At 42.3% G+C, this 27,246-nt stretch overlaps 3 protein-coding genes across 4 annotated transcripts in view; 2 read left to right on the top strand and 1 right to left on the bottom strand.

The window, feature by feature from the left end:
- WDR33 (WD repeat domain 33) overlaps positions 1 to 18,236 on the top strand; it is a 61,240-nt gene extending 43,004 nt beyond the window's left edge. Inside the window, exons 12-22 of one of the 2 annotated variants that reach the window (XM_081008405.1) lie at positions 662 to 756; positions 2,453 to 2,539; positions 7,851 to 7,990; positions 8,251 to 8,403; positions 9,768 to 10,778; positions 12,596 to 12,698; positions 13,718 to 14,186; positions 15,600 to 15,766; positions 15,881 to 15,961; positions 17,112 to 17,297; positions 17,590 to 18,236. In XM_081008405.1, coding sequence (XP_080864531.1) covers positions 662 to 756; positions 2,453 to 2,539; positions 7,851 to 7,990; positions 8,251 to 8,403; positions 9,768 to 10,778; positions 12,596 to 12,698; positions 13,718 to 14,186; positions 15,600 to 15,766; positions 15,881 to 15,961; positions 17,112 to 17,297; positions 17,590 to 17,816 — 2,719 coding nt within the window. In that variant the 3' untranslated portion in view covers positions 17,817 to 18,236. Of the gene's footprint in view, positions 1 to 661; positions 757 to 2,452; positions 2,540 to 7,850; positions 7,991 to 8,250; positions 8,404 to 9,767; positions 10,779 to 12,595; positions 12,699 to 13,717; positions 14,187 to 15,599; positions 15,962 to 17,111; positions 17,298 to 17,589 lie in introns of both variants that reach the window. The other variant, XM_081008404.1, reaches the window with a different exon arrangement.
- Positions 18,237 to 19,149: 913 nt separating this feature from the next.
- On the bottom strand, positions 19,150 to 23,711 carry SFT2D3 (SFT2 domain containing 3). Its single transcript, XM_081008477.1, has one exon. It carries the CDS (start codon positions 23,310 to 23,312, stop codon positions 22,671 to 22,673), a length of 642 nt encoding a protein of 213 aa, XP_080864603.1. The 5' UTR covers positions 23,313 to 23,711; the 3' UTR covers positions 19,150 to 22,670.
- Positions 23,712 to 23,886: 175 nt separating this feature from the next.
- The window catches only part of LIMS2 (LIM zinc finger domain containing 2), a 32,896-nt gene continuing 29,536 nt past the window's right edge, over positions 23,887 to 27,246 (top strand). Inside the window, exon 1 of the mRNA XM_081008448.1 lies at positions 23,887 to 24,889. Within this exon, the coding sequence (XP_080864574.1) occupies positions 24,879 to 24,889 (11 nt within the window). The 5' untranslated portion in view covers positions 23,887 to 24,878. The remainder of the gene's footprint in view (positions 24,890 to 27,246) is intronic.

Here is a 27,246-nt window from a genome sequence, read left to right as displayed (position 1 = left end):
ATGTAACACATTATTGAACTAGATTATTTCTTTTGGCATGTGTATTGCTGAACGTAATGAAAGAGTAACTTGTAAGTCAGCTTTATTATAGTTTATTATTGTTTTTATCTCTTTTGATTGCTCTGATAGTATTCATACTTAAAGGGTGAAGTGTAATTTTTTAATATATACATTTTCAAGATATAGCAGAGTTCTGTACTTGGCACCCAATAATTATTGGCACCCAATAATATGTGAAACAAGCCTATTGGTTAAGTACAAGTTTACACCATTGTAAGATGTTACACAAATTATATTAATAGTCTGGTTCTGGCTGATAATAGCTTTCTACTGTGGCTGTTGATACAGAACAGATTTCCCTTTTCTGCTTTAGAAGCAACTCTACTGCTTATTTAGGTTTCTTGGAACTATGTGCACAGCAAGGAGTGGGTACTATACCTCTACTCTCTACTACTGGCAGATGGTGAGGGACCACCCAATTCAGTAGCCATCACAACTTGAAGTGGTCCAGTAGAAAACAAGAAGAAGCTAATACACATTTAAAATAACTTTAAAAAAAAAACTTTAGAGTTGGGGGAGGTTAAGAGTTACTGGCTCTGAGTAATGAAGGCTTAACTTATAAATCAACAGAGGATACTATCTCTTAGTTTTATTTTAACAGCAAATTCTGGACCCGGAATCGTCCTGGAGATAAAATGCGAGATCGTTATAATCTGAACTTGCTTCCAGGAATGTCAGAGGATGGAGTTGAATATGGTATATTTATTTGTTACACTTAAATTCCGTCTTTCTTCCAAGGAGTTCGTGGTGTCATACATGTCCTCCTCCCCTTTTTTACCCTCTCAACAATCCTGTGAGACAAGTTAGGCTGTGAGGTGGTGACTGGCCCAAGGTCACCTGGTGAGCTACATAAATGAGGAGGGATTTCAACCTGAGTCTCCCTAATTCTAGTTCAACACTCTAACCAATACACCACAGTTGCTTTCTTGGCCATTTGTATGGGAATACGAAAAGACAACAGACTCAAACTTAAGCAGTGCTTAAGGTAATCTTTAAATCATTGTAATGTAAAAACATGTAGTTCCTGAAAACTCTTCCCCCCTTTTCCTTTGCTATTCTGTTTCTTTCAGGTGAGTTATGCATTCTAACACAACACAACATAGGAACCATGGTTGTGGTCTTATTTCCAAATGTTTGTTCTCTTGTCATCACAGCCCACCTAGTTGTTACCTTGCAAAGAAAACACATATTTTACTCAATATTTATTTCAGCAGAAAGTTTGAAATGCTATATACCGTATTTTTCGCTCCATAGGACGCACTTTTTCCCCTCCAAAAATGAAGGGGAAATGTGTGTGCGTCCTATGGAGCGAATGCAGGCTTTCGCTGAAGCCTGGAGAGTGAGAGGCATCGGTGCGCACCGACCCCTCTCGCTCTCCAGGCTTCAGGAAGCTATCCGCAAGCCTTGCAAGCCCGGTGGGAGTTCCCGCGGGCTCACAAGGCTTGCAGGCAGCAGCCTGCAGCCCCGGCGAGTGTCCGCAAGCCTTGCGCGCCCGGCAGGAGGTCCCGCCGAGCGCGCGAGGCTTGGGGCGGCAGCCTGTCGCCCGAAGCACGGGGAGCCCTCCGGAGGGCTCCCCGTGCTTTGGGCGAGTGTCTGCAAGCCTCGCGCGCCCGGTGGGAGGTCCCGCCGAGCGCGCGAGGCTTGGGGCGGTAGCCTGCAGCCCGAAGCACGCGGAGCCCTCCGGAGGGTGCCCCGTGCTTCTTGCAGGTGTGCACAAGGCTTGGGGCGGCAGCCGCGGCGGGGGGGATAATTTTTTTTATTCATTTCCCCCCCCAAAAAACGAGGTGCGTCCTATGGGCCGGTGCGCCCTATAGAACGAAAAATACGGTAGGTTATAGACTTTAAATTAGGAATGGGGATCCTCAGGCCTGGGGGTGGGGACAAATACGGCCCTCTAAGCCTCTCTTTTTGGCCCTCAGGACTCTCCCTACACCACATACCCTCCGCAGTCACACCTCATTTCCTCAAACCCTGAAATCCTGTGAGGAAGGGTGGTGTATAAATTTGATAAGTAAATAAAAATAAAAAGTCCCACCCTCAGATTGCAGCCTACTAGAGTCCTTTTATCTGGCTTGATTCTGTCCTTAAACTCCGATAATGTATTTTGCTTGTCTGAATGTGGTATAAAAGAGGATATCGAAATTAACCTACTGTATAAAGGTAAAGTTTACATATTTTGTGCGAGCCACTTTTTCCTGTGGCCTCACCCGTCACAAGCAACACTAGCTGAAAAGGGTTCTTCAACCCTGCTTTAAATCCTTGCCGGTCAGTAAAAGAGAAAATAATGAAATGGTTGATTGTAGGAAATTAAGTAATAGTGTTGAAACATCACTCAATGGGACCTAAGAAATATCATATATTTTGTTGATAACAGTTTACTCTCCCTTTCCAGATGACCTAGAGCCCAATAGTCTTGCAGTGATTCCAGGGATGGGAATACCTGAGCAGCTGAAACTAGCCATGGAACAAGAGCAGATGGGTAAGAGAGAAATTGTGCCTGCCGTAATATGGATACTTTCCTTGGCGTAACTCCTTGAATATAGTGGGACTAGCAAGAGAAATACCAATTGATAGTAAGAGAATCCCAGCTCTCTGGAATTGGATAAATTTGCAAGAAGATATGAGAAGGAACTGGGAAGGTTGGGAGGGTGGGAACCAGAAGGGGTGCAGATGGGGGAAGAGAGGGGTGGAGGTGAAGAAAGTGGAGAGGGAGAAAGGGAGGAAAACCTAGACGAAGAAAAAGAAGAGGAAGAGACAGAGAACAAGGAACAGTAGATCTAACTTAGATTCGACCACTTACTGATTGTACATTAAAAATGACTTTAAAAATAACCTCGTGGAATGTGAACGGGCTCAACAATAAAAATAAAAGAAACCAAATTGCTCATGTATTGCTTAAAAAGAACCTTGACATAATTTGTCTACAAGAAACTCATGTAACAAGAAAACATAAAAGAATTTTAAGTAATAAGAAATTAGGGTTGGACTTTGTAGCATCGGATAATGTCAAGAAAAGAGGAGTGGTATTATATATAAAAGAAAAACTTGATCCAAAGCTAATACATAAAGACGAAGAGGGGAGACAGATAGTAGTACAGATCACCCATCAAGGAGAAAAGATAATTGTGGTTGGGATATATGCACCCAATGACAAAAAATCAGCATTTTATTCTGAACTAGGTAACAAATTGTTAGAATGGATGGACCAACAATTGATATTGATGGGGGACTTTTATGGAGTGGTTCTCCCAAACTTGGATAGATCAATAAGAAAACAGGAAATGAGGGAGGGCAAATTACCGAAAGCCTTCTTCGAATTAGTGGAAAATTTGGGACTAATTGATGCTTGGAGATTTAAAAACCCCACGATAAAACAATTTACTTTCTTTTCAAACCCAAATCAAAGCTGGGGGAGAATAGACCATATTTGGATTTCGAAGGAATTGACGCAAAGAGTAATTAAGACTGAAATCCTCCCACAAACCTTATCTGATCACAATCCAGTATATATGGAGGTAAAAGGAAAAGACTTTAGAACATTAAGATGGAAAATGAATGAAAATCTATTCAATGATCAAAAGATAGTAAATAAAGCAAAAGAGACAATTGAGGAATATTTTAAGTGGAATTTGAATAAAGAAACATCTCTAGAAATGGTGTGGGACGCTGGGAAGGCCGTCATGAGGGGTTTCCTAATCCAGAAAAATAGCATCTCAAAAAAGAAAAAAGAGAAAAGGAAAGAAGAAATCTTATTACATCTCATGGAGAATGAAAGACAATTAACCATTAAACCAGGAGATGAAATAATAAAATAAAACATAAGGATGCTACAAGCTCAATTTTCTATGATAGTGAGCCAGGAGATTGAATGGAGGATCAAAATGATGAAACAAAAGAACTTTGAATCAGCAAATAAGATAGGAAAATACCTGGCGTGGCAATTAAGAGAGAGGAAAAAACAAAACATGATATGTAAGGTAAGGGATGGAGAAAGGATAGTGGAGGACCCAAAAGAGATAAAGAAGATATTTCAGAAATATTATAAGGAATTATACAAAAGAGAAAAAGAGATAGATAATGAGATAGAAGATTACTTGAAAAAATACCAATTGCAACAGATCATGACTGAAGAAAGAGAATATCTAAATCAGACAATTACAGAGGAAGAAATTAGGAAAGTAATAAAAAAAATGAGAACAGGAAAAGCGCCGGGGCCAGATGGTATCTCGGCTAAATATTATAAAATATTAAGTGATCAACTTTCCCCAGTGCTATGTGAAGTCATGAATAATGTATTAAAAGAAGGGAGAATTCCAAACACCTGGAAAGAAGCGTATATCACCTTAATCCCTAAAAAAGATGCAGATGGCTTAGAGGTAAAAAATTATAGACCTGTCTCGTTATTAAATAACGACTATAAACTATTCGCGGACGTACTGGCGGAAAGGTTAAAAAAAGTCTTAAATAAAATAATCCATAAAGACCAAATGGGTTTCCTCCCGGGGAGACAATTGAAAGACAACGTAAGAAATGTGATAGACATTATTGAATATTTGGATAGTAGAATAGACAAACAGGCGGCGCTGGTCTTTATTGATGCCGAGAAGGCATTTGACGTCTCCTGGCGTTTCATGAAGGAAAATTTTAAAACGATGGGAATTGGTGAAGGATTTAGAAAAGGTATTGAGGCTATTTATCAAGAGCAAAATGCCAAACTTATAATAAACAACAATATATCGGAGGCCTTTGATATTGCCAAAGGGACTAGGCAAGGCTGTCCCTTATCTCCTTTGTTATTTATAACAGTGTTGGAAGTGTTTAATAAAAGGTTAAGGGAAACACCGGAGGTTAAAGGAATTAAGGTAGGAAGTAAGGAATTCAAAATAAAAGCATTTGCAGATGACCTGATATTAACATTGGAAGATCCTAAGAACAGTCTACAAGAAGCCTTACAGAAACTAGAAGAATTCGGAAAAGTGGCAGGTCTCAAGCTTAACAGGAATAAGACCAAAATGATAACAAAAAATATAACCAAGGAAGATATAGTAGAGCTAGAACAAAGCACGGGAATTACGGTTGCTAAGAAGGTAAAATATTTAGGAGTGTGGATCACAGCAAAAAATATAAACTTATACAAAGATAATTATGAGGCTACTTGGAAGGGTGTCAAGAAAGATTTAGAAATCTGGGAGAGATTGAAACTTTCCTTCTTAGGGAGGATTTCGGTTATTAAAATGAATGTCCTGCCCAGAATGTTATTTTTGTTTCAAACTATACCAGTAATGAAAGGACTAAAACAGTGTAAAGACTGGCAAAGGATCTTAGCGAGATTCATTTGGCAGGGGAAAAGATCACGAATAAAAATGAAAATATTGGTAAATAAAAAAGAAAGAGGGGGTTTTTCTTTACCCGATTTGAGTTTATATTATGAAGCGGCTTGTTTAACGTGGGTGAAAGACTGGATAAAGTTAGAGAATACTGATATCTTGGATTTAGAGGGCTTTGATAACAGGTACGGGTGGCACTCGTACCTGTGGTACGAAAAGGTGAAAGTTCATAGAGGCTTTCTAAATCATATAATTAGAGGACCATTATTTCAAGTATGGGAAAGAAATAAGAACCTGCTGGAAAAGAAAACTCCATGGTGGATCTCACCAATAGATGTCTTAACTGTCAAAAAAACTAACATGGAAGGGAAAAAAGCCACCTATGAAGAACTTATCAATAAAACTGATCAGGGCATAAAACTCAAGCCCTATGAGGAGGTAAAGAATGTACTTACGGGGTGGCTGCAATACCATCAAGTGAATGATCTGTTAAAAGATGATAAAAAGAAACTGGGATTTGAAGATAAAAAATCTAAATTTAATGTGGAAGTCATAGAAGGTAAAAACAAAACATTATCTAGGATGTATGACCTCTTACTGGATTGGTATACAAAAGACGAAGAGGTGAAGGAGGCCATGATAAAATGGGCCATAGATATTGGTTACAACATTGACTTTGTAAAGTGGCAAGAATTGTGGAATGTAAATATGAAATTCACGGCGTGTACGGCACTAAGGGAGAATCTCTGGAAGATGATTTATAGGTGGTATCTCACACCAGTGAAATTGGCTAAGATTTACAAACTGAAGATTAAGAAATGCTGGAAATGTGGAGAGGGGGATGGTGAGTTCTATCATATGTGGTGGACATGCAGGAAAGTAAAAGGCTTTTGGGAACTGATTTACAACGAACTTTAAAAAAAATTTAAATATACTTTCCCCAAAAAGCCTGAAGCTTTCCTGCTAGGAATAGTTGGCAAGGAAATCAAAAAAGAGGACAAAAATCTGTTTCTATATGCCACAACGGCCGCTAGAACTATGTTAGCCCAAAGCTGGAAAACAGAATTAATACCTACTATAAATGACTGGCAGATCAAGATGATAAATTATGCTGAACTAGCTAGAATAACAGGAAGACTAAGAGACCAGGATGACCAGAAGTTTCATGAAAATTGGAATAAATATCTGACGTATATAAGAGACAAGTATAGAACTTTGATGACTCTGGCAGGGTTAGAATAACTCTAACAGTGTTTGGCAAATATGTAAAGGAGATAAAACACGTAACTTCAGAAATTATCTGATACTTACCAATGAAGTGAAGGGAAGCCCGAGGCTCGGCGGAGCCTAAAATAACTGTGTACTATATATATGATTCTTGTAACAGCTATGTTATATGCAACTTATGTAATCTAGACTGTATATATGTATAATCAATGGAAAATTAATAAAAAAATTAATAAAAATGTATAAAGCGCAAACGGTACCACCCCACAACAGGGAGGCAGGTTCTGGTGATCTCACTGCAACACATGCCGTCCATGATGGAGAACCCGACTTATTAATGCAACCTGTCCAGAATCCAAAGCAGCTAAGCTTTGGAAACCCTTTCCAGATGTTATGGGCTCATGAAAGGTCAATGTGGGACTGGGGAGTTGGGCTGCTCTGGGTAGCCACACGTCTGATGCTGCAGGCCCCAGCTAGCCTGGTGCCTCCATGTAAAGCACAAAAGTTTGCAGAGAGGGAGGCTTTGTGCAGACAGTTGCATGTGGGATTGCTCCCCGCACCCCACAGATTTTTACACTGCCAGTACAGATGCTAGGGAATAGGGTCAGCTGATATGGGTGGTGTCAGGATCACGCCTGCTCAGCACAACCCTGCTCATGTATTGGTCTGAGAGGGAGTGCAACTTCTGAATAGGGTTAGCATGCTGAATACTGTTATGTACTGAAGTTCTCACCCTGGGCCAGCAGGGGGATACTGTAGATAGTTATACAAATGAAGGATCAAAAGTGACGTTCAGTGATTGGATAGTTTGTATGCAAATGAAGGATCGAAAGTGACGTTCAGTGATTGGATAGTTTTAGAAAGTTGCTACAGTTACGTTGTTCTGGAGCTCTTTATAAGCAGGCTGACTGAGCTCTTCAGTTCAGTTGTGTTCTGGCCTCTGAATAAACAAGAGCTGTTTGAAGGGGGGGGGGAGATAGTAAGAGAATCCCAAATAGGATTGTGTTGCTTTTCTGAAAATTTGCATGAATCATAAAGAAATGGGTTGGATCTTCTTTTCTGTTCCTTTTTGGCATCCTTTTGTGCCAAGAAAAATTTAAAATTAGCTAAAGGATTCTGCAACCCCCCCCCCCAATCTCTGGACGTGAAATTAAGTTTCCTGATGACTTTATTTATGAAGACATAAGTTGTTCATCATACTGTGTAGAAATCACTATTCAATTCTTTTCATTGAAGGGAAAGATGAGACAAGTGAAATTGAGATGACTATCCCAGGACTGGACTGGGGAATGGAGGAGGTGATGCAAAAGGACCAAAAGAAAGTACCACAAAAAAAGGTCCCCTACGCAAAACCAATCCCAGCCCAGTTTCAGCAGGTTAGTAACTAAATGCAGTGCTATAACTTCAAAACATCTTTCTTTATTTCCACAATCAGTACCTATTAGAATGCAAAGTCCTCCTTGATGAATTCTTAAAAGGAGCAAATAGATGATTGACTTCAGCAGCTGGGCCTAAAATATAGTGCAGTTGACATAGTCTGCTTTCATCAAGTCTCCAGCGTAAATGCACTTGTGGATAGATTCTTCCAACAGGTTTCAATAACACTGTAACCATACACCTTTATTATCCTATTCAGGCTTGGATGCAGAATAAAGTTCCTATTCCTTCACCAGCTGAGCCACTGAATGACCGAAAGGAAGATCTTAAACTGGAGGAAAAGAAGAAGTCACAGGCAGAGATTGAGCAAGAAATGGCAGCACTTCAGTACACCAACCCACAGCTTCTAGAGGTATGTGAAAAGTCAGGTCACTGATAATGTTTGCATAAATGCACTTACCATATTTTTCGCCCCATAGGACGCACCTAGTTTTTTTGGGGGGGGGGGGAATAAAGGGGAAAAAAAATATTTCCCCCCCCCCATGCGCGGGGGCTGGTGCGGGGGAAGCTCAGCCCCCAGAACAGGCTGCCGCCCCAAGCCTTGCGCGCCCGGCGGGACCTCCCGCCGGGCGCGCGAGGCTTGCCGACATCTGTCTGAAGCACGGGGCGTGCTATGCAACGCGCCCCGTGCTTCGGGCTGCAGGCTGCTGCCCGCAAGCCTTGCGCGCCCGGCCGGACCTCCCTCTGGGCACGCGAGGCTTGCGGATAGCTTCCTAAAGCCTGGAGAGCGAGAGGGGTCGGTGCGCACCGACGCCTCTCGCTCTCCAGGCTTCAGCGAAAGCCTGCATTCGCCCCATAGGACGCACACACATTTCCCCTTCATTTTTGGAGGGGAAAAAGTGCGTCCTATAGGGCGAAAAATACGGTACTCACACCAAAAAATAGAGGAAACCAATGAGGATATTGATAGGCCGTATTTGCAACATCACTGCAGCTATGGGTAACATAAACTTTTCTGGCTTAATGAATGGTCCCAAGTTACATGATGCTGTATGTGGGTCTGCCCTTGAGTACTGCTTGCAAGAGAGGCTATCTGGGAACCACATATAATCTGATCTGTGTGCAAGGATAAGAATAATGAATAAATGATTGCCACAAAACCCTCTGAAGAAAGTGGCTTTTTGTTTTTGTTTTTTGCTCCTGACCTGTGTCTTATCAAGTGGTGTATGCTGCTGAAGTAAACATTCCGTTTGAGAAGGTTATTGCTTCCTAGCTACATTCTTCATTTTGCTTTAGTTGAAACAATAATTAAAATTAGAAATTGCTTGGTTAGTACATAATGAAAGCCATAGTTTGTTTAGCCAAAGTGTGGCTTGTTCGAACATCTGAGCTCAGCCCAGAGAATAATTATGGTTTGTTTTCCAGTAACAAACTACTATCGGCAACCATAGTTTGTATTTGGCTTGAGAGTCTAGCCATATTTTATCCTTGGATCGGCATTATCTCCAAACCCAACAGTCTTGCTTAACTGTGGGTGGCCACCCCACTCCAGACATTCACCAAGCTACAGAGGCAACAGGCAAGAGCAGCTAGAGAATAAATCAAGCATTGGAGAAACAAGCAAAGGGATGTTTGCTTTTCTGTGAGGCTTAGCATTTGTTGAGCAAGCCATGGCTTAACACTAATTGGAACAAGCTACACAGAAAGTGCCCTTTGGTTTCCAATAGTTTGTCATAATTGTGTGGGTGTGTAAATTATTTTCGTCTTTTTTTGCAGCAACTGAAGATTGAAAGGCTTGCACAGAAGCAAGCAGAACAAGGTCAGCAGCAGCCACCTCCAGGAGGACCTGTTCATGGACCCCAACATTTCCCAGGACAAAGTCCAATGTCTCAGGTGCCTCAAGGCTTTCAGCAAGCCCATCCACCTCAGCAGATGCCAATGAATATGCCTCAGATGGGACCTCCTGGGCCACAGGGACAGTTCAGGCCTCCAGGACCTCAAGGACAAATGGGACCCCAAGGTCCTCCTTTACACCAAGGAGGTGGTGGACCACAAGGATTTGTTGGGCCTCAAGGACCTCCACAAGGACTTCCAAGACCTCAAGAACTTCATGGGCATCAAGGAATGCAGAGACATCCTGGCCCTCATGGACAAATGGGCCCTCCACCTGGAGGGCCACCTGGTCCACAGACGAATTCTGGACCTCAGGGTCACTTAGGCCCACCAGGCCCACAGGCTCATTTAGGTCAACAAGGTCCACCAACACCACAGACCCACTTAGGTCCTCAAGGGCCACCTGGTGGTCAAGGGCCACCTGGGCCAAGAGGAATGCAAGGACCTCATGGAGTGCAAGGAGCTCAAGGGATACAGGGTCCTGTATCTCAAGGGCCCTTGATGGGACTTAACCCAAGAGGCATGCAGGGACCTCCAGGACCAAGGGAGAACCAGGGTCCTGGACCACAGGGGATGATGATGGGCCATCCACCTCAAGAAATGAGAGGGCCGCATGGTTTACTGGGGCATGGTCCCCAGGAGATGAGGGGTCCTCCACCTCAGGGTTCAATGATGGGACCTCCTCAAGAATTGCGTGGGCCACCAGGTGCACAAGGACAGCAGGGACCTCCACAAGGTGCTATGGTAGGGCCTCAAGGAAACATGCAAGGGCCACCAGGGCCTCAAGGACAGCAGAACCCTTCAAGGGGGCCACATCCTTCCCAGGGCCCTCCACCCTTTCAGCAGCAGAAAACTCCCTTGCTTGGTGACGGTCCTCGGGCCCCATTCAATCAGGTATGTCTGGGAAGGATACTCTTCATGAGAACAGGTCTGGTCGGGAAGAAATTAATACCATAATAAATTGCTGTTAATAGCATAATAAAATGATCAGGCAGAGCAGTGATTTCAGTGGTGTAAAACTCTTTTAAGAACAAAACTGTTGCTATAACCCTAGTGTAAATGAAATTAGATGGATTTTGGGACACACATGCTGGTTTTTTTGTCATCTCAGAATATGGGTGAAATCCAGCATTGCACCAGCGAATATGACTGAATTCCCCTTCCTCCTTGCAGTCTCCCAACCGATTTATGTCAGCAGAAGTGAGATACCAAAATTGCACGTCACCTTATTATTTTCATAGTTCCAACAGACTGTTATGAAAATGGAGGTCACAGATATCTCAAGCAAGTTGAAGTACATAATGACCAGTGTATCAGGAGATTTCAATATTTTTTTTTAATATTCATCAGATTCCCCCCCCCCCCCCAGAAGCAGGTCTTATTGATGACCACAATCCCTAGTGTCATAGGGTGACACATGCCAACCTGGGCTGACAAAACACATTTTCAACAGCAACCACCTTTGCCTCTTTATAAGCCATGGTTGATTTTTTCAGTATTTGATGCAGTATGAGAAGGTCTCTGATTCCTTATAGTGAACTAGAATGAAATATTTTTGTGTTATGGGCTGATAGAAGTGAAAAGAGAAGGAGGGGAATCTCATATATTACTCTATCTGCACTGTTATATCTGAGTTGAACTACATCACCTGAGTTGTGTGGATGCACTCTTATGAACACTCACTCCCCTATTGGCAAATATATTTTTGTAAATTCCTAAATCTATAGTCTATGAGTTTGTTTATAGGGTGACAGATGCCAATGATTAAAAATAAAACAGCTTACATACTTTTAAAAGGTATGTAGAAGAGGGAGTTCTAGCAGGGCAATTTGTTATTAAGGGCTGAGGAAAGCTGCACCTGCCCAAAATTCCTCTTCTGTACAATCACTAAAGTCAAGGAACACCCTTTTGCTCTTAGTAGATGGTAAAGAATGCAGACTTATACAGGAATGTTTTTTGGTGGGATCTTATCCACATGGTAATTGCTAGAATAGGCTGCAATAAAACCTAAATGTTTCCTTGATTTTGACTTCATTTGTACTACTTATCTTTTTTGGTCCAGTGTAGCCTGATTCCACAGTTCGTCTTTTTTTGTTCTGTTCTGCTCTATTAGCTGTTTCTAGCTGAAGTTATTCCAAAACTGGGAGAGAAATCCATTTTAATGTTGTTTGGATTTACCCTTAGAGCAGGCATGGAAAGCCTCCAGCCCTCAAGCCAAATTAGGCCCATCAAGAGTTCTGTGTTCTCCAAGCCATGCCAACCTGCCCCACACCTGATATTTTAGATCAGTTGGGAACTCCTAAATACAGTAGAACCAATCCCTACTGAAAGTTGCCATCAGTCAGTTGATAAGTGGTGACTTTAAACCCTGCTGCATTTTTTTTTTTGGTGGCACAGTTAGAACCCAACTTACACTTACATAGGAACCTTCTTTGTAGCTGGGCTTGAGTTCAAGCAAGGTTATAAAGGAAAAATGGGTCATCTCATGTCCTGGTAACAGGTGATTGACAGATGGCCAGTCAAAATGGCTTGCAGGGGGTGGGAGAGTTCAGGATCTGGGTTGCTGGCCCCACTTCTGCCTCATAATCAGAGAATGACAACCATATATTGCCTGTTCTACCTAGTAGACACAAGGGATTTCTGTTTTGCTCTGCTTTGCTCTATTCTGTTCTTTCCATGATTCATTAATTCCTAGTTTTTCTTTCTTCCAGGAAGGACAGAATCCAGGTCCTCCACCATTGATACCAGGACTGGGACAGCATGGAGGCCCAGGCCGCCATGGCCCTCACAACCAAGGACCTGGTCCTAATAAAGGTAATTAAATTCACTTTTCCTTTAGAACAAATGGCATAAGCTCACTATTATTGCAAAGCAAGCTTTAGCACAACTCAGTGCTTTATAGTTCTTTGGGGCTTTAATCCATAGACTAAGTCAGGCAACATGTGTCTTTATTTTCTCTCTTACGATACGCTGGGTCTGGAATTCTCTCCCCCTGTAAATATGTTCATCCTCTACCCTAATGATTTTCTGACATCAGGTGAATATTTCCTTGTTCCTTCAGTTCTAGAGCAGTGGGTGGTGCTGATTTAGGAGAAATTGTGCTCTTTGCTGGGTTGTAGTATAATGTATACTGGTTTTAGGTTTATATTTTATGGTTGAAGGATTTCATTTTGTGAATTATTTTTATTGTTACGTTTTAGTGGAATAGTTTAAGGTGCTCTGTGAACCTTTAGGTTGAAAATTAGGGTACAAATTTACAAAATTAAATGATTAGTAGTGGCGCCCGCCCTGTGGAACGCCCTCCCATCAGATGTCAAGGAAGTAAACACCTATCTGGATTTTAGAAGACATCTGACAGCAGCCCTGTTTAGAGAAGTTTTTAATGTTTGATCTTTTATTGTGTTTTTAATGTTCTGTTGGGAGCCGCCCAGAGTGGCTGGGGAAACCCAGCCAGATGGGCAGGGTATTTATGTATGTATGTATGTATGTATGTATGTATGTATGTATAATTAATTAATTAATATATTGCCTTTTGGCACAGTAGGGACCAGTGCGACAAACAGCACTCATATACTAATATATAATATACTAGAATATAATATAATATAATATAATATAATATAATATAATAATATAATATAATATAATATAATATAATATAATATTATAATATATATAATATGTGTACCATTAAAACAGGTAAAAGTTTTATAAGAATATTTTGCTGATAGTTGTAACTTCATTGTCTGCACTTACGAAGTACATTCAGTTATACCTTTTATATTATTAATATTTTGTTACAAAGCACACACACATATTTCCTTTATCTTAAGGTGATACTCGTGGGCCGCCAAACCATCACATGGGCCCTCTCTCAGAAAGGCGGCATGACCAGAACAGTGGTGGTCCTGATCATGGCCCTGAGAGGGGCCCCTTCCGAGGTGGTCAGGATTGGGGTGATGGTAGAGAAAATAGGGGCATGCCAGACAGAAGGGGACCTCATCCAGAGTTCCATGATGACTTTGATCGACCAGATGAATTTCGTGAAGACTTCCATCCAGACAAGCGATTTGGCCATCGCTTACGTGAATTTGAGGGACGGGGAGGCCCACCCCAAGAAGAAAAGTGGAGACGAGGTGGTCCAGGCCCACCTTTCCCCCCTGACCACAGAGAATTCAATGAGGGAGATAGCAGAGGTCCAAACCGTGGACCTCCTGGGCCTTGGGAGGGACGGAGACCTTCAGACGAGAGATTTCCTCATGAGCCTGAGGATGCACGGTACCGAGGAAGAAGAGATGAAAGGTAAAAATCATACAATGTTTATTATTCGATGATGAACAGTTATCTCCTGGTTTCATATTAAAAGAAATGAACCTCATTTAAGTGAATTTGTACATTTTATGAAAATAGAAATTCCTGTTTGTAGGAACTCATCAAATCATTTATTAATAAAATAAAATTATGAAAATAACATTCTACAAAGTTCAGTTTTCCTAACGTGAGCACTAGGTCACAGCCAAGTGGACTCATAGAATCCAATTGTAGAGTTGGAAGGGATTTCGGGGGTCATTTAGTCAAACCCCCCTTTATTGTAGGAATCTCAACAAAAACATCCATTACAGATGGCCATCCAACCTCTGCACAAAAAACCAAGCTTGCTCCATCTTCCATGTGACAGCTCTTCAAATATTTGAAGATGGCTATCACCTCTCATCTCAGTCTTCCCTTTTCCAAGCTAAACATACCCAGTGCCCTCATAAGACTTGGTTTCCAGACACCTGATCATCCTAATTGTCCTCCTTTGCACACATTGCAGCTTGTCAATATCAGTATTTCAGGTGTGGTCTGACCAAGGCAGAATAGAGTGGTAATATTACTTCCCTTTATCTGGACACTATACTTCTGTTGATGCAGCCTATAATAGTAGTAGCTTTTTTTGCTGCTGCATCACACTGTTGACTCATGTTACGCTTGTGGTCCACCAAGACCCCTAGATCCTTTTCACTTGTACTGCTAGTAAGTCAGGTGTCCCACATCCTATATTTGTGCATCTGGTTCTTCCTGCCCAAGTACAGAACATTACATTTGTCCCTATTGAAATTCATTTTGTTACCTTGTGCCCAGTTCTCCAATCTGTTAAGGTCATTTTGAATTGTGATTCTGTCTTCTGTGGCATTAGCTACCTCTCCCAGTTTGGTGCCATCTGCAAATTTGATGAGTATCCCCTCAATTTCTTCATCTAAGTTGTTTATAAAGACGCTGAACAACAACGAGCCCAGGACAGAACCTTGCAGCACCCCACTTGTCACTTTTTTCTGGATGATGAGGAACTATTAATGAGTACTCTTTAGGAGTGAGTAGCAAGAGGCTTGGGTATAATCAGTGGAACATTTAATTAGAATTATTGAAAAGCCGCTTTTATTGATAATGACTTTCATACAACATAACATGTATTTAAATTTGACTGATTAAACAATTGGAAACCAGACAGCTAACTAAATAGTATTCAACTGGTTGAAAACTTTAGTTTCTGATTCCTGGAAAAGGTACAAAGTAAATAATGTTTTTTAATAATACAATCCCATTCCAGCAATGCGGAGAAATTGGGCATTTTTTATAGTAGTTGGAATTTCTGAATAGACAATGGATTTTTTCAGCATGGAGCTATATAGCTTCAAGTATATTCTTATGCTAATTTATATTTCTTTGGTTCAGCTATAGGAGAGGAACACCCTCAAGACATGAGGGCCGGGGATCCAGGGGAAGGGACAGCTTTTCTGGGCCTGACGACTTTGTGCCAGAAGAAAAGTTTGACTCCTCAGAGGATAACGCAAGAGGAAGAGATCATGGTGGCCGGGGGCGAGGTCGGGGTGCTGCTAGAGGTAAGAGAGCTTTGATGGATAATTTATACTCAGCTGAGGAATGTATTGGTGCAGTTAGAATTTTTATAATTGTTCTTTCAACTTCTTTGCATATTTTGTCCATTCATTATACAGGGGGACGGAAAGGTCTGCTTCCAACGCCAGATGAATTTCCTCACTTTGAAGGAGGCCGTATGGATGGAAATCGAGAACCAGGTGAAAATATATTACTTTATGCAAGACTGACCACCATCAAATGTTGCTGTCCCTTCTATTTTCCAGTTGCAGCTTAATATAGTTGTTACTGTACTTCATAAATAGCCTAATGGCATCTAGAAGCACTTCACCAGATTTTATATTAGCATTTATCTGAATACTGTATTACAAAAAGGGGGGGAAGCTGAACAGGCTACCATATGATCTTTCTTACTGTGTTTAATTCCCAGATAGATACAGATACATGGAACTACAGATTAAAACTGGCCTGGATTTTCCTATCATGATCCAATGGTCCTCATTCTGTTTTAGATTTCTCCAAAAAGTTTCTCCAGCAACCCCCTTCAGTTCCCTGTTGGGGTGAGGGGTGGGAAATATTTAGCACTCTGGCTGAATCTGGCACACAAATTTCAACCAAACCTCATACCTAAGAAGTTAATCAGCAACAGATTGCAGAAACTATCCCATTTTTACAGAGAAGGCAGATTATTTCAGAGAGACACATTTTTCCTTAATATAATGGACGAGGCAGGCCTGTACAGTTCAGATAATCGGTAATGAGACAAAGTTGCTTTCCCATCCTTGTTGGGTGCTGCAAAAGAGGTTTCCCTTTCTCAGTGCCCAGCATGCAAATGCAGAGGGGGTTCCTGTAGAGGAAGAATGAGCTCTGCTGCTTGAAGTTTTTGATAAGGGAGGGGTGGAAAGAGGTACTCATGAACCATAGAAAGCCACATTTTTACCATAATCTACTCCCCCAGTCTCCTTCAGTAGCACCAAGAGCTTGGTGATTTTTCTGCAAGCGCTGTTCTTGTTTCTTTCTCACAAGAAATATGTCCATTGCCTGTTTCCCTATCAATCTCTATCCCTTCTCTGTCTAACGAAAGCAGAAAGTACAATCTCTACAGCAGCTTGCCTGGGGTGGAAAGGGGGTAGAACCTTCACCATCAGAGATAGTGGAACAGGAATTATTTGTGTGCTTAACTAAGAAAAGACAATGAGCCATCTTCCTGAGGTAAATTGGATGCTACAAAACTTTTATTTCGTTGTAATATTTACAAAAGATATTGCTAGAAAGGGGTTCCAAGAAGAGATTCGTTGCTGCACTGTACCAACATTTGTCTCTCTTGATTTTTCCCCTCATCATGGTTAGGTCCCCGCCAGGATCATCCACCTCATGATGGTCATTCTCCAGCAAGTCGAGAACGTTCTTCCTCAATCCAGGGAATGGACATGGCCTCACTGCCACCTCGCAAGCGTCCCTGGCATGATGGACCAGGAACCTCTGACCATAGAGAAATGGAAATTCAAGGAGGGCCTCCAGAAGAGAGGGGAAAGGGTAAAACATAATTCTTTGAGATTAGAGAATTATCTCTAGAAATTTTAATTTCAAATATTAATGGAAATATCAATTTGGAAAATGTTGATTTTATTTTTTACTGCATTGATATCAAAATTCCTATATGCAGTGTTAATTTTCCCTACCAATTATCTTTAACTCTGCACTGTTTCTGCAGTGGAACAGGAGGCAGGAAACTGAGACACCTTACTTTGATCTTATGTATTGCATGACTGGAAAGCAAACAAGCTAGTGCATTTTCTTATTTTAGTTTGCAATATTTTTATTCCAGGGCGTGGGAAGTCAGGACCTTCACAGAGAATGTCAAAATCTGGGAGATCCAGCTCTTTGGATGGAGAACACCATGATGGATATCATAGAGAAGAACCCTTTGGAGGACCGCCAGGAGGCAATAACCCTTCCCGAGGGAGGAGTGGGAGTAATTGGGGAAGAGGAAGTAACATGAACTCAAACCAGTCAAGGCGAGGAGGTTCTCGAGGTGGCGGAAGGGGTCGATAGAAGAGGTTATGACTGGGCAAGTCCCAGTCTTTCTAGGACAGTATTTAAATACACCTATTGCAGAATCATTGAGAAAGTAATTCTGCAGTCCCACAAACCTGGACTCTATAAATGGAGATAAATGAATGTGCATTAGTTCCTAAGAAGGTCTATTCAAAGATTAAATGCCAGCTAGTAATGCCATCACAACTACCTTTGTTTCACTCTCCTTGCCATCCCAGTCCCTCATCACTTCCATATTTCTTGCATTGATTTTTGAAGATAAAAGCTGGATGTTTTTTTAGTGTTGTGAGACATGGAGCACCTCCACAGATTTCAGTTCATGTCCAGAAGAACTTGTTTCTATATGTACAGTTGTCAGGAAAAAGTTGAGTTGTTTTTGTATGAATACAGAATGCAATTTGTCCAAAAATTAACAAATGGAGTTTGTGATTTTTTATATACATCTTTTCACATCTTCCCTCTATCATTCCCCACACAGTATCTTCCATGTAGTATAAACTGATGCATAGACTGCATTCTTGTCTCTGGATACAAAAGCATCCAATTGTCAGAATCTTGACAACTTATTAGTGTTATACTGATCTTGAGGGATATCAAACAGAAGCAAAATTTCACAAAACAAGACGTTATTTGAACAATCAGTGCCCATTTCCCCCAAAATTTGTGTGAAAGTATGCAGTGTCTATATTTGCCATTCACTGTGGACACAAGAGTCACTGGAATTAAGGTATGAGTTGCAGAAACAATTCCTTGAGCGATCTTCTGACACAATCTTGAAAGTGCAATTTCAACAGCTAATATTACTAAAGTTTTGGATTTTGGCTAGGAAAGAATACCCAGAATTGGCAAGTGAAGCTATTATCCATATTTCTCAACAATGGTGACCCTTAAAAACAAAACAAGAAACAGTTTAGCTGAAGGAAATGAGTTGCTTTTCTAATATCACCCCTTACTGGAATGAAATCTGGAAGAACAAACATGCTCAGGTGTTCCACTGAAAGTGTCTTTAAAAACAACAACATTGCTTTTCAAAAGCTTTTCTGTCTTTTTGCTAAAAGCCATTAGTGTTTTATTAATATTATTACTAAATAAGTAAACTATATTGCTCTAAATTATTATTCTAGGATTATTAATGTACATTATTAGCATTATTAAGTATAAATCAAAAGTGAAAGTGGGTCCAATGTTGCAGGTTTGGACTCGGAAGTGGGTCTTGGGTCTGGACAAGTTTAAAGCCACTAAGGGTTATACTGCATACCAACCATGGAACAAAAAAATCACTGAGCCTTAAGACTGCTGTCACAAGGAATCAAAACTCCTTGGCCTACGCTTTAATTATTCAATTTTATTAACAAAAATGACACATTACACATATTTGCAAAGCAGCGAACGTAAAGCACATACTGTACATGTTTCTCCATTTCTCTTTGGTAGACAGTTTATTCCAATAGTGAAGCCTACCCAACTGCAGAAGAAAAGAACTAGAAAACAGCATTCTGGTGAAGTTTATTTTGTGCTTTTAAGTTTTGTTAAGTCTTTGTAGACATATTTCTACAGAGAAGCTTTGCAGTCTCTGTGTTATGCTGGTACATTTCTCAAGAGATGATCTGACAGTATTAAAATATCTGAAAAGCTTTTAGATGTGGTCAGTGCAGAGACAATACTGGTGCCATCTAGCTCTGGGAATGCCTGCTCCTTCCACCTCAACCACAGTTAAATGGGAAATATACATAGCAATCTTAAGGACAGTTATAACCAACAATCTAAAAACAAAAAACAAACCACCATTAAAATATTGTTTTCAGCCCCTATTTAGATCTGAGGTTTTTTTAATGAGTCATTCAAATCAGTTTCACTTCTGAAACTGCTATCAGCTAGTTCTGTAAACACTTCTATTGAGACCCAAAACACTTCAAAGTAAGTTTGCAAAAACCAACTATGAATACAAAAAATGTATACTAATACAAAAACCAAACACTTACAGCCCAATCCTAATGCACCCTCCCAATGTTGATGGCTTTGTGGGAGGATAGAATACTATGCTTGTTACTCCCTGACAGCAAACAGATGTGCTACTGGTTTACAGGGTGGGGGCTCTATAGTGCAGGCTCCACCTTTGATGGGTGGAAAGCCAGCAATAAGACGTGAAATGGGTCAGGATGCCAGGGCTCTGGATCCTGTGCTTCCTCTGAGGCGCTTGATCCTTAGGCTTCTCAGCTATGCTAGCCTGGAGCTGGCACAGCAAAAATGTAAGAAAGAAATCCCCCTTCCACCCTGGCAAGCAAAAGCAGCGGAGTATGAGATAAAGCACCCTTTGCTCTATTGATATCAGGGCAGGGTTAGCCTACCTGTTAGGCTATGTACCTCGTTGTAAGTCCCTTTTAACTCAGCAGGGCTTCCTTCTGAGTAAACAGGATTGCACTGTTAAATGTGCTCTACAATGTGTCATGCTAATTAACACTATTTTTTAAAGTCCCAATTAAAAGATTTCAGAATATTTTTATCACACAGTTTAACAACACTTAGCACCATTTTGATTCAGATCTGCGGCATCTGCCATAGCCTGATTTCATTACAATGCAGGACCCACAAATAACAAGTTTGAAAATGTAAACAAATATGCCATCTTAATAGCAGATCACAACCTAAAGCCATAATCCTATGCATTTATTTTTTTAAAAAAGTCTCACTAGGACTTGCTTCTAGTAAACATGCACAGGATTGGGCTGTACATCAAGTAGTCAAGGTATCTATTCAGACATACTAGCTACTAAACTACTTTCAAGTTTTACACTTCATGTCCCACACTGATGCAGCATTTGTGTTTGAAGATAGTGCTCTAACATTCCCACTACAGCAAGAAGCCTTTCTCAGTAACGTACTTTTGAACTGGAAGTTATTTGCATATCATTTTTTATTGTTGTCAAAAATGTTTTATTGAGAGCTACAGACTTTGAAAAACTAATACTTTAACATTTGGCTGCAAACTCTAAGCCATTTTGCAAGGCTTACTTTAATGACTTCAAATAACACTAAGAGCTACAATTAAGAGGCAGCTTCAATGGTTAGTTTTAAAATTACATTATATGCAACTTACACTGCCAAAGTGTAGTGCTTGCAGCTGCTGTTGGTTTAAGTGGTTTACAGATTACATTTGTGGAGCAAAATGAACTTTACTCAGGTGATTTTGGTAGTGCATATTGATATATTAAATATGTCTATGTGATACCCATCCATCACACCACATATCAATACTTCTAAGCTGTAGCAAGAACTAGGAGCCTGAGCAGTTCAGATTTAACCCATGGGCTTACAAAAATCTTCAATGCAAACATGGAATAAGTTATGACAGAATCGTATATGACAGATAGCCCATGATCCAAAGAAGTTGAGGATAATATATTCAGGCACAGCTTTTCCACATATATTGTGATTTCCCAAAGTCACAACGAGAGCATAACCCATTATGGCAGAATTAGGCCCCATGTCTATATTATACTTGTCTTTAAAATCACTGACGTGAACTTCAGCAGTCTCATGGTCATGCCGTTTTGAATATGATCAGCCATAGAAGTCATTGCTTGAATGGGAAGTATGCTGGAAGTCAGTCCAAGAAAGAACTTGATATTCTTGTTATGGATAAACAAAGTACTGTATATACTGATACTGCTGACTTTTAGTAAGGCAAGAGGTTACATGGCAATTGGGAATGTTATGATACTAGGAAACTGAATGGAAGCAAATCACAACAGCTTCCAAATTTATTTCCTGCTCTGGCTCTGAAAAGTTGAAGAGACAAACTGATGATTTGGACCATCTCATTTTAAAAGAGTATAAGGTTCAACTACTTGTTACCGAAAGCACACTTTTAGAGCAGCTTTTTATGAAGGAAAAAGAGCTGATCAGGCCAGTAGTAAATAGCAACTTCTCTTTCCCCCTACCATGCATCAGAAGCTGGAAAGGATGAGGAACCATCCAGTCAGTAAACCTTCTTGAACACATACACACCAGAGTAGCCATCTCATCCTCACTCACTTGTGCTCTTCCTCTGGGTGGTGCAGAGATGGGGACAGCCCAACATAATAGCAAGTGGGAATGTCATTCTTGCTACTATTATATTGTCTTTCAGCCACTCTCAGCAGCAAGAGACAGGCAAGTGATGCTTGCCACTTCTTGTGACAGACCATTCCAGAAGAAATGAACTATCTGCTTGTACTCTTTAAGCAGCGCAACACAGAGATGAGAACAGATTGGTTGCTTCTTCAAAATAGAAGTGACATCATTGAAAACACTTTCATAAAAGCATGTTTGATATATTATGTAGCTGGGTTCTAAGACAAAGAGATAGGTCTGGCATCAATGTGCACCCTCAAGGAATCTGCCAACACATACTTGTACACTTGGCTGGGTCTGCCTGTTAAACAAAAAAACAAAACCTCATCACCTGCCGCTGAGAGGACATCTGAGTGGTTTCAGAGAGCAAGGGGAGACACAAAAAGACCTTTACCCAGTACCACTGTTAAAGCCCTTAATTGGTTCAATTGCTTGAGTAGCTTGTTCAGCCAAGTTCATACACCTTTGTTGCAATGAACTTCAACTATCCTTTTCAACTGCCTTGTGCGAAGGATGCAGTGTCCTGGTAAGGTTACTCAAGTACTCCTCTGCCCTCGATTCGAAAAGATAAACAGTAAAGAAACGTTATCCTACAAAATGCCCCATGGGCAGTCGGGTCTGGCCTGGAGACGACGTCCAGTGCTGCGCGTTGGTTTGGAGACAGGCAAGGGGCTCTTCACCACAGAGATCGATCTTGTTTTCCCACGTCCACGAAGGGCTTCGCCTTGACGACCGTCCTCACACGGGCAGAGTTTTGGACACGCTGCGTCGCACGGCGCCGCCCAAGAACCCGCCGACATAGCGCAGCCCGGTAGTCCCGCCAGGTACCGAAGACAGCAAATAGACTCCGCCGGCTCCCAGCTGGACGACGGCCCCCAGCGTGGTGAGCAGGGTGCTGCGGAGCCCAAGCGCCGCGTACAGAGTGCCGCCCACCGAGGCTAAGTAAAGGAGGGCCAGGCCGCGGCGGTCGGGCTCGCCCAGGAGGCGGCTCGGGCCCCGTAAGAAGCCCGCGGCGCCCAAGGCGAAGGTGGAGCCCAGCGACCAGAGCAGCGCGAACTTGCGGAGCAACAGGAGCGACCCGTAGAGAGCGGCGAGGCCGAAGCAGAGCGCGGCCAGCAGCAGGCACAGCGCGCTCCCCACCAGCCGCTGCCAGCGGGACAGACCCGTGGGCAGCCACGGATCCGGCTCCGGCTCGGCTGCCCACGGCCACGTCTCCGTCGCGGGGAAAGGGTTGATCCGGCCCAGCCAAGTCCCCAACCCCGAGCCGGGCTTCTCCGCCTCATCTCGCGGCGGGTTCTGGGGCGCCGACAGGGCCGCCGAGCTACCGCCCGCCTTGGACTGAGCTAAGTACTCCTGCAATTGCCGGTTTAGATCAGCCATCTTGGGGAGAAGGCGAAGGGCCTTTTGGGAAAGCGCTGGGGTGGAAAGGCAGTTGCCGATTGGTCAACTGTCGGCCGGAGTAATGCGCTTCCGTGGTTTTTCTAGTCGCCAAGGGAATAGGGTTTGCGTCATCAAGGACTTGGCTCTCCTTTTTCCTTTAGAGACGCTGAACTATAGAGATATGAAACTTAGAGAGTGACCATCATCTGGAGAAGAAACGCCAGCCTCTTTAGACCTTGTTTTTTTCCCCCTTCCCCAGGGCGGAATTGAGAGCTGGCGGGGGCGGGTTCTAGAATTTTACTATCGATGTGATAAGACTGTGGTTCAGTCAGAAACAATTACGTAGCGGTAGCAAAGAAAGAAATGCTTGCTCTGTCCTTATGTAAAAGTTCTGTAACGGTATGCTAGTTTAATTGAAGTCATTTATTACTACAGCAGCTCCTCTTTGGGATGCCTCCCTGATTTCATTTGCCATGTCAAGATCACTATGAGCAACTTGGTCACGGGGCAGGGGTGGCAACTTGAATAAAATATTGGGGGTCCAGGTAAGCCCTGCCCCACATATGACTCGGTGCACGCGCACTATTTGAATGGCAATGCCCATCAACTTGGGACCCCTCTATAGTTTTGTGCCCTTCCCTCTCATTCCTATAGAGGTTGGGTTTGGAGATAAGTGACCCACTGGTTCTCTCCATTACATCAGGCTTCTGTTATGCCCACAGTGCTGTCCTGCTTGCTCATCTTGGCTCAGAGGCTTCTAGCTTTTGGCATATAAATGGTGTCTTACCTTCAAACGTCTTTACCAGTTGCATTTCAGCCCTCTCTGAATTGCAACCATGTCCCCTTGCACTGTCAATATCTGCCACTCCCTAACTTGAGGATGTTAAAGAAGAATGCGCGAAGATTAGTTTCAATAAGGGCAAAGCTTGTACTGAATAACGGCTGCAGATCTGAGAGGTTTATTGTTGAAAGGATAGCGCAGAGATTCTAGCATAATATTGGGTGGGAGAGGCATGTAATGGACTTCTGTGACTGCCCCTGAATGACCATAATAAGGATAAACCGAAGAGCTTTAGGGGGGTCTTCATAGTCTCCGCTGTCCCTTTGGGGCTGCTCCCACTGCGGTGCTTACACGATGTGTTTCCATTTCCTACTCAGCCCTACGGAGCACCAACCAGCCGCCCCTTTAGCTCCCTACACGTCCCTCTCTTTCCCGCAAGCTTGGCTCATGCCCTGCCGCCCAAGCGCTCCCACCGCCTGGCCCGCCCACCGGCCGGCCGCTGCTATTTCATTATTTATTATTTCATTCCCTTTCTAGGAAAAGTATGTGCTGGGCCGAGCCGAGGGGCGGGAAGAGGAGGCCGCCCGTCTTCTGGAGGCGTTGGGGGGCGGCCCGCCACCGCGGCTGACCCAGGGCGGAGGACAGGCGAGAGCCAAGCGGGCCGGGCGCTGCTGCTGCCTGAGCCGGGGGGGACCGAGTGGCTCTAGAGCGCGGGCGGGTCTCGTCCTCTCCTCGCTTGTCAGGACAGCCGCTGCCGCTGCCTCAGCGCGGGGCCGGGAGCCGCCATGACGGGCAGGTAGGAACTGAGCAGCAGGAGAAGCCCTCGGGGTCCCCTCGCCAGCGCCGGCGGTGAGGATGGGCGGAGAGCGACTCCGCGGCCTCTGGCTCTCAGAGCGGGCAGTTCAGCCCCGTTTCCAGTCGAGAGCCTTCCCGCCGCCGGCAGCCCCCTCCTGGCCGGTGATATTATCACTTGCGCGCTCGGAGCAGCCCTTGGGAGTGCCCAGAAATCGGCCAGCTTAGCTGCTCAGGCTTTTCGCCCTTCCCTTCGGGATCAAAAGAATGAAATGATGTCAGGGAGGTGTTTCATAGCTGTCAACTTTTCCCTTTTTTAAAGGGAAATTTCCTTATTCCGAATAGGATTCCTCGCAAGAAAAGGGAAAAGTTGACAGCTGTGAGGTGTTTACGAATTGGGCTTTCCACGGAATTTGAGGCTGCCTTTTTTTTATTGCTGCAAACCGCTTTGTTAGGCCTTTTCACACACAGCCCCTGAAAGATTCCTGTTCCACAATGCGTCCTTTTTAGGGTGCCCAAGACTCGCTGTTGCTTCTGCTACAACAGACTAACCCCACCCTGGAATGTGTGACGCTTGCCATTTTTGTTTTAATTGTTTGGTTCAATAGTGTACTGTATATATATGCAAAGCCCAGACACTTATCTGTTACTGGGCATGTGAAGGAAATAATGAAGGGAGCATCTCTCCAGCAAGGGCAGAGTGAATTTCCTTCAAGGAGGGACCGCAGAGAACTGGCAAAACAAAAGATGGTGTGGTTTGGGTACAGAAATATTGTAACAATGATAAAACAATCAAAGAGCCTTGTGGCAAATTAAAGACTAACAAGTTTATTATGACGTAAGGTTTCATGAACTCAAGCCCACTTTGCCAGATGCATGAAATTTAGTTGGCAGGTATAAAGGAGAAAATTTCAAGGTGGGAGTTGAATAGCAATGAAATGAAAAAATTGCAGTCAGTGAAAACTAGAGCTTAAATATATGTTTAAGGACCTTGCCCAGAGGCAAATCTAGATGCTAACTCTGCCCCTGTGTCATTCTGGTTACACTAGAACAGGATCTAATAATGGCATCCGTAATACCAGGGGTTTATTCACCTAGTGAGATTTATACTATCATCTGCCAACAGTGCCCTTCATAGGACAGACAGGTCTGTCTGATAATTGAAATGGTAATATCCATAAATCAGTGAGAGAATATTTCCACCTCTCAGAGCACTCTGTAACTGACTTTAAGGGTGACCATTCTGCAGCAAGAAACAATACAACTCAATACAATTCCTCAATAAGTTCAGTGCCATCACTTATGAGTCAACCTGAAAGAAAGAATTTTTATCACACTGTGTGTGTGAATTAACTTACCATTATCAGGATATGACTTTCTTGCCAATGGTTTTCAGCCATACTACAGGAGTTAATCTTAGCAATTAGCACCAATCTGCTACTGCAAAAGGCGTACATATTTAACATATATTTAAGTTCATATTTTTATTGTAATTATTGCATCTCATTGCCATTCAACTCCCACCTTGCAATTTTATTCTTTTTATACCTATCAACTTTCACTTTATGCATTTGAAAAAGTGGGCATGAGTCCCAAAAACCTTATGTCATGTTACATTTGTTATTCTTTTAAGGTGCCATAAGATTCTGATTGTTTTCTTGCAAGGAATTAACACAGCTGCACCTCTGTAACTATAATTAGACATTAATTGCTAGTGTGAGTGACCATCCTGTGAATGTTCCCCATGTTATCTGTGCCTTGAACAGATGTAGGTAGGAAGAAGAGTGGATTGGAGATCCCAATGAAGTTTTGTGTTTTATGTATGAGCTGCCTTTGTGTATCCCATCTATTGCTTTCTGCATGGTTTTCTGTGGTCCCTAACATTTAGGGCAGGAGGAATCAGAACTTCTTATTTCCCACCCTGTGTAAAACTAATCGGGACAAATGGAGCACTGACCACATAATGCTATGCATGTTAACTCAGAAGTAAGTCCCACTATGTTCATTCGGGCTTACTCACAGGTAAGTTTGTATAGAATTGCATTTGAATGTGTTTCATAACGTGATATTATTTCCCAGTTCTTTGGGCTCCCTGTAGCTCAGGTGGAAAAGTTATAATGATTGATTATGACCAGAAGGAATTAAAGGAAGCATGTGTTTCACTTTCTCATACTCACCTGTTTGATTATATGGCTATTTTGTTAAGTAACTAAAAGGAGGAAAAGCAATATTGAGCAAACTGGATTCTTCAACAAACTTATATTTTCAAAGTCTTTCATAAGACCTGTTTTAAATAATACACTGTTAAGAATCTAATTCTAACAATCATGTCTTGTTTTTGTGTACCTATAAATTGACATG

Source organism: Podarcis pityusensis (genome assembly GCF_964106645.2).
Source record: "Podarcis pityusensis genome assembly, chromosome: 5".
Taxonomy (NCBI): domain Eukaryota; kingdom Metazoa; phylum Chordata; class Lepidosauria; order Squamata; family Lacertidae; genus Podarcis; species Podarcis pityusensis.
The sequence above is the reverse complement of the archived record's forward strand: the minus strand, read 5'-3'. Positions and strand labels throughout refer to the sequence as shown.